At 26.3% G+C, this 7,500-nt stretch overlaps 3 protein-coding genes and 2 non-coding genes across 5 annotated transcripts in view; 4 read left to right on the top strand and 1 right to left on the bottom strand.

Moving 5' to 3' along the window:
• Window positions 1-640, top strand: part of LOC129297767 (ATP synthase subunit alpha, chloroplastic) — a 2,413-nt gene extending 1,773 nt beyond the window's left edge. Inside the window, exon 1 of the mRNA XM_054936109.1 lies at window positions 1-640. This exon is cut by the window's left edge and continues 1,773 nt beyond it. The gene's annotated coding sequence lies outside the window, so the exon portion shown is untranslated.
• On the bottom strand, window positions 59-130 carry TRNAR-UCU (transfer RNA arginine (anticodon UCU)). Its single transcript has one exon. It is a non-coding gene; the product is annotated as a tRNA-Arg (tRNA).
• A 1,538-nt stretch (window positions 641-2,178) lies between the features above and the next one.
• Window positions 2,179-2,266, top strand: TRNAS-GCU (transfer RNA serine (anticodon GCU)). Its single transcript has one exon. It is a non-coding gene; the product is annotated as a tRNA-Ser (tRNA).
• Window positions 2,267-4,087: 1,821 nt separating this feature from the next.
• Window positions 4,088-6,100, top strand: LOC129297774 (30S ribosomal protein S16, chloroplastic). Its single transcript, XM_054936117.1, has 3 exons — window positions 4,088-4,519; window positions 5,100-5,102; window positions 5,410-6,100. Exons 1-3 carry the CDS (start codon window positions 4,480-4,482, stop codon window positions 5,640-5,642), a joined length of 276 nt encoding a protein of 91 aa, XP_054792092.1. The 5' UTR covers window positions 4,088-4,479; the 3' UTR covers window positions 5,643-6,100.
• Window positions 6,101-6,286: 186 nt separating this feature from the next.
• Window positions 6,287-7,500, top strand: part of LOC129297768 (maturase K) — a 3,480-nt gene continuing 2,266 nt past the window's right edge. The window contains exon 1 of the mRNA XM_054936110.1: window positions 6,287-7,500. This exon is cut by the window's right edge and continues 2,266 nt beyond it. The gene's annotated coding sequence lies outside the window, so the exon portion shown is untranslated.

Raw genomic sequence — 7,500 nt, 5'->3', positions numbered from 1 at the left:
AGCATTCAAAATCCTTTTCTTGACATAGAAAGAAAATTAAATATATATGCAAATAATTTGCGTCCAATAGGATTTGAACCTATACCAAAGGTTTAGAAGACCTCTGTCCTATCCATTAGACAATGGACGCTTTTCTTTTCATTACAATTGTTTTTTTATTTTTCTATTCGGAAAATAAGAATATGTGATCCGGGGATTGTGTATTCAATTTAATGATGAATTGCATTTCAATTTTTACATTAAATTAATTAGATAATTAGATTAAAGAATTAGAATGAATTAAAGAATTCTATTTTCTTTTTCGAATTCTAGTCTATTTTTTTTTAGTTAAAAACTAAATAATAAATAACTAAATTAATTAGTTTTAGTTATATATTATATTAATTTAATGTTAATGAATTAATTCTATAATATTAATTCTAGAATACAAAAATTTCGATTCGAATAGAATAAAAAGATATAATAGAAGCGGGTAGCGGGAATCGAACCCGCATCGTTAGCTTGGAAGGCTAGGGGTTATAGTCGACGTTGATTCATCATTTTGAACGTCTCTAATTCAAAACCGAACGTGAAACTTTGGTTTCATTCGGCTCCTTTATGGAAGAGATTAACAAATGGAAGACGTAAAAAAAAAATGCCATCCATAACATCTATGTCAGCCCTTCTGTCTGAATGCATTCAAAACATCCCGCTTTTTAGATGATCCCTCTAGAATCTAGAAGAGGCGGATTCTAACAATCTTTTTTTTTTCTAGTTACTTCGTTCTCTATTTCTATTTAAGAGAATCCTTAGGAAAAGCATTCTTCTTTCATCGAGCTAAAAAAAATATGTCGATATCTCTAGTAAACTAAAGTAATCGTTTAATAGCTATTTTGCTTCAATCTCTCCTATACAAATAAAAAAAATGGAAGATTTAGTTACGATAAAAAAAAAACCTTTCTATATCTTTCTCCATGGATCCTTTACTCATACTCAAAAAATTGGGAGTATTGATCCAATTCAAAAAACTTATGTTTTGTAATTTCATAATTCAATTTGTCAATTTCGAATTGATTCTTTTTGAATACAAATTACGATAATGTATATTATTCCTCGAATTGTTCGTTGAGAGGTAAAGGATTAAACCCTTTTAAGATAATAAATAAAGTTTTTGATCGGAATATGAATCAAACGAGGGATCCCTTAACTAGTAAGGGATCCATAGAACGAATCGCACTTTTACCACTAAACTATACCCGCTTCAATGCGATTATTGTATATAAATGTAACTTTTGTCCAACACCAACAAGGGAATCAGAAATAGGATCATAAAAGAATCATAAAATTTATAGTGTTGACGTGTTTCGTAAGGAGATCTAATGAAATTAAGAAAAGAGGACCCATTTTCTTTTTGGATTTTGTTTTGCTAAAGTAAAGGTGTTTTGACCGATACATCTCGACAAAACTACTTAAGTTATAACATAAAAATGCATTGTGCAAGAATCCTTAGTTCCATTCTTTTTTTCTTTTTTCTTTTAGATACTTTATCGGAAAAAGGGAAAGAGTAATAAGAAATGACATTCTTATGTTTGATCTTGTTTCAATAACAAGTATTCTTTTTTTCAGATCAAATAAATCATTTTTATCCAGAATTCATGGGAACAAAAAAGGCCCGGCCGGGTTAGTACCTAGCCGGGCTGAAAATCTTTTTTATTCCTTATTCTAGAATCTATAAATAGAATATAGAAAAAATAATACTTAATAATATTCTATTAGAATAATAAAAATTCTAATTAGAATTAATTATATTATACTAATTATTTATATTAATTTATATTATATTAATTTGATTATTTGTTATTTGATTTTTTATAATTAATAAATTCAATTAAAAAAATGAATTTGAATTTTCGAATTTCTAGAATTCATTTATATTAGAATATTTTTTATTTTAGATTCTTTATTACATTACTTAGATTATTTATTAGTATTAGATATTAAAAGAAGGTATTAGATTAGTATTAGAATTATTTATTCTATTAAATTATTCTATTAATAAGTAATAAGATTAATATATTCAAAAAGATTATTAAATTGAATATTATAATATATAAATATTCATATAGAGATAAGATAGAAATATGAAATTCAATATAAGAAAAAGAAAGAAAAAAAAAAGAAAGGGCCCTTTTCAATTGGGGAGAGATGGCTGAGTGGACTAAAGCGTCGGATTGCTAATCCGTTGTACGAATTTTTCGTACCGAGGGTTCGAATCCCTCTCTTTCCGTTTCCATCAATGATTTGGTATTTTATTTACCTTTTGAATTTATAGAACAGAGTCTTTTTTGTTTCTTTTTTTTGTTTGTTTGAATTTTTGATTAACTTTTATTATTATTTCTATTTTTATTATTATTTCTATTATTTTATTTTTATTTCAATAGAATTATAATCTTTTTTTATTATAGTTAATAGTTAAAATTGAAAGATGTAAAATGGATAATGGATAATAAGAATATTTCAAAATCAAGCACAAGCAAGGAAAACACAGAAAACAAAAGAATAAAAAATATGATTTTTTATTCTTCACGTCCCGGATTACGTCCTGGATCGTTAGATAGGAATCCGAAGATGAAAAGAGAAACAAAGAATATCACTACCGTGTAAACAAAAAGTTTTAGAGTAAGCATTACACAATCTCCAAGATCATTAAAAAAAAAGAAAGAGAATAGATTCTCCTATACTACACATGAGGATTCACACTGTAAAACTTATCTGATCTTAGAAATCAAAATTGTTAAAATGTTCGAATCTTTTTTTCGAATAAATTCTTAATTTTTCTAGGACAGTATTCAAATTAAAGATCTCATCGAAAACTTACAGCAGCTTGCCAAACAAAAGCTAAGAGAAAAAAGAGTACAGGTATTACTGGCATAATATCTACAATTGGATTCAAAAAAGCATAGGCTTCAGGTAATTTCGCGAAGAAAAAACTACTTGAATAAAGAGCAGAATTAATACAAATACAGACCAAACTAAAGATATTAAGCATAACAAACATTTTGTTCTTTAAGATAATTGTATTTTTTCTTTTTGTTTTTGTGAATTAAATTAATAAAAATTAAGTTAATATTATTATTAATATATTCTATTATTAGATATTAGAATTCTATTCTGAATTTTCTAATACTAATAAATGAATTTTCAATTTTATTTCGTTTTTTTTCTTTTTTATTAATAAAAAAGAAAAAAAAAAATAAAAGAAATAATAATAATGATAATGTGATAATGAATTTATTAATTAATTAATACTATTAATAAGAAATCACAAAAATGGAAAATCAAAATAATAATAATAATCGAATACGAATAAAAATAGAATATATATAATATATAGAATAAATAAATAAAATCGAATTAATTACGAAAAAAATGATGAATTAAAAAAAGTGGACCCCAAAAATCCTTCTTTGATTTGAACTTATCCAATTCAAAATCTTTCCATTCTGAAAAAAAAAAAGAAATAAAAGAAATCAAACTCTCATGCAATATCTTAATTGAATTCTATGTAATGATCAAGAATTTCAGTTTCATTCTATATCTAGACATATCAAAATTCTAGCAACAATTTATTCTATAGATATTTAGCTATTTGGCTATAGATATTTAGATATTTGGACTAGAATTGACGAACAACCACTATAAATAATAGTGTTTAGTAGTGTCGAATAGAAATGGGGCGTGGCCAAGCGGTAAGGCAACGGGTTTTGGTCCCGCTATTCGGAGGTTCGAATCCTTCCGTCCCAGAGTAGATCCATTCATGATATATATCATATCTGAATACAAATTTTATATCATAATAAAGATTGCCCTTCCCTTTTTTGAGAAATCTTTTGTTTAAGAGTATATAATATTATATTGGGTAGAATGTGATTCTTCTTTTTTTTAATGATTCGTCTCTAAATCGAGTCACTTTGAAAATGTAGATTCAAAAAGAACTTATTTTTTTTTTTTCGTGTTCGTGTTATTGTATATTCAAAATGTATATCATTATTTTTATTTTAATAAAAACAAATTTATTTTAATAAATTTCATTTTAAGAAAATATATTAAATAAGATTGTTTCTATTATTTAGAATTATTTCTATATATTGAATATTGAATTAATATTTATATATTTCTAAATTTCAAAATGGAATTGATTGAATTTGATAATCAAAAAAATCTTCTATTAAGATTTTGAATTCGAATTCAAAATCTTAATAGAAGATTTTTTTAAGTTTAAGAATAAGAATATTTCGAATCTCAATTTTTCTAAAAAATAAATAGAATAGAAATAGAATCTAAATTCTATTCCAATTTTTTTTATACTTCTTTACTTTAGAAATTTGCCATTCATATAGAAGGAAAAAATATGAATTATTATGTATCGATTGAATCAATGACTATTCATGATTTCAGAATTGAATCAATTACATGCCGGCTCCAAACTAGAGGAATGTTATGGTAAAACTTCGTTTGAAACGATGTGGTAAAAAGCAACGTGCGACTTGAAAGACATGATTACATTAGCCGTGGATTCTTACATCCACCATTTTTCTATTATATAGAAATGAAGGTGCTCTTTCTCGACATTGTTTGTTCTATTTCACTCGACTTTCTTTTTTTGGGGAGGAGAGAGGGTTTGATGATGGAAATAGTACATGATGGAGCTCGAGTTGATTCATTTCTCAGGGGCAAGTTTCTAGGGTTAGTGAAAATTAATAAGTTAGAACAACTTCGTAAGTATATTTTCGCTATAGAAATCGAAAGGATCCAATTCGAGCAAGTTTAAAAACAAAAGTAAAATTTGTTGGAATTGGTAAAACTAGTTCGATCAAAAGTGGATCTGGGGGAATCAACCATTTATTTGTATGATTCTTTGATGGAAAGAGATCAAAAAATTGGTATGTTGCTGCCATTTTTGAAATGATTAAAGATCCTCGAAATAATGTCTAAACCCAATGATTCAAGGAAAAGCTAACGGATCGTGGAACAAGTAAATACCGTTTTCAATTGTCTCAACAACTATATTAGACTGACTGAAGACGAAAAAAGGATTCTAAAGGAGACAGACAAGAAAGGGGGTAGAGACCGCTCAATAAATGAAATAAAATACCTAACTAAAGGTTTTGTTTTCCTTTGAGTTATTTGAGAGTTATCCAACTTGAGTTATGAGGTTGCGAATACGAGTGATTTCTTTTTCGGGAAAGAATAAGAAAAAAGTATTTAATTTAAATTAGAGTCTAATTGATTTGATGATTTTATGAATCTATTTGACATCATAATTCTATACATAGACATAATTTCTAATTTTCTCGAGCCGTACGAGGAGAAAACCTCTTATACGTTTCTAGGGGGGGTGTATTGTTTATCTATATCTATCCCAATGAGCCGTTTATCGAATCGTTGCAATTGATGTTCGATCCCGAAGAGAGGGGAGAGATCTTCGGAGAGTGGGTTTTTATGATCCCATAAAGAATCAAACCTATTTAAATATTCCTGTTATTCTATATTTCCTTGAAAAAGGCGCTCAACCTACAGGAACTGTTCAGGATATTTCAAAAAAGGCGGGTGTTTTTATGGAACTTAATCCTAATCAACAAACGAAATTCAATTTCAATTAAAAAAATCAATAAATAAAATAAAAAAAGAGGGTGTGGATGACTTTTATATAGATTTATATAATCCTTTTCTCTCTTATCCCCCCCCGCTCTCTTGTTCTATTCATACCTAATTTTTCCTAATTTTTGATTTCTTATTGCTGTTGCTGCCATAGAATGCTGTTTTTTTATAACTACAAAAATCCATTTTTATTGATTTTTTATTGATAATAGAAAAATGGGCAAATGAATAAATTAAGTAATAAATTAAGTAATAAATGAAGTAATTGGTTCTATAAATACATTATCCTCAATGAGCTGGTTTTTGTTAGAATTCTCTGAAGAAATTGAAAAAGAAAGGGGGTTAGGTTAAGCTTTCTCATTCTATTTATATTATATTGATTGAATTATTCTATTTTTTAATTCTTATTAATTGCGATCTCTACCTTTTTCTTTCATTTTTGCATACGCCTTTTTTGTATCTATATCGATTATTTATCTAGTGTTAATAAATTGCTTGGTTTTTTTATTTTCAAATTGGAAAATGAAATTCATTTAATACTTTAACCTTTAATTCTATTTAATTATATTATATATTTAATTCTATATTAATTATATATATATTCGAATTTTATAATCATTTGATTTTTCTTTTCTTAGTATTTCTTATTTTTTATTATTTTGATTTTATTAGAATTTGTAATTTGATTGAATTAAATTCAATTGGATTGGTATTTATTAAATTGTTAAGTTTTTAATTCGTTTATTTTCTCCATTGTATTCTTTTTTCAACATTAATATTGACAACAGTGTATCAACCAAATATAATCCGATCGTGAATAAATGGATCCGTTTATTCCCGTTCCATAGGATTTTTTTACTTCATCAAAACAAAAAGATGGATTCGTTGGATTTTCTGTGCTAGCAAGAAGAAAAGAAGTTCTTTTTTTTAATTAAAGAAATACCTTTTTTTGAATTGTTAATTAAAGAAATTCTTTTCTTTCTAATTTAAAATTACAACTTTATAGATAATATTTCTAAATAATAATATATATATAATTCTAATAAATAATAGAATATAGATATACAATAATAATATTCTAATCTAAATTAGAAATTCGAAAGATTAGAATAGAAATAGATTAAATAAAGATTTTTAAATAAATAAAATGAGAATAATGTATAACATAGGAGATAAAGAGGCGGTCTATAAATTGTTATTTTCTTTTTTTATCTGTTATCTGAGAAAATCTCTTGTATTTTAATCTGATCTGAACATTCTTATGTTCAGAATCGATTCGACTTCGACATTTAAAATATTTTTTCTGGATTTTCGATTTTAATGGAATATTTTTTTTTATCCAATCCAATTCAATCTTTTTATTTATTTTGATTGCGGTTGTATCTACATATCTTATTAGTTGATTTTTATAGTTTATTTTTTTAGGGTTGCTAACTCAATGGTAGAGTACTCGGCTTTTAAGTGCGACTCAAATTTTTACACATTTCTATGAAGCAATGGATTCGTCCATACCATCGGTAGAGTTTGTAAGACCACGACTGATCCAGAAAGGAATGAATGGAAAAAGCAGCATGTCGTATCAATGGAGAATTCTAAAAATATTTCATTATTATTGGATCGGGCCCAAATCCGTGTTTGAATTCTTGGCTCGCAACAAAATAAATTCACAGTTGAGTTGAATTAATAAATGGATAGAGTTTGGTGGCTCCAATTATAGGGAAACAAAAAGGAACGAGCTTTCGTTTTGAATTTGAATGATTACCCCATCTAATTATACGTTAAAAATCAAAATATTAGTACTTGATGTGGGAAAAGCTTTTCCCATGAATGGATTATTTATTTTTGTTATGAATCCTAACT

The sequence above is a fragment of the Prosopis cineraria genome, unplaced genomic scaffold (genome assembly GCF_029017545.1).
Source record: "Prosopis cineraria cultivar Desert tree isolate PC_DT_omini unplaced genomic scaffold, ASM2901754v1 PC607, whole genome shotgun sequence".
NCBI classification, from domain to species: Eukaryota; Viridiplantae; Streptophyta; class Magnoliopsida; order Fabales; family Fabaceae; genus Prosopis; species Prosopis cineraria.
This window is presented reverse-complemented; position numbering and strand designations above follow the sequence as displayed.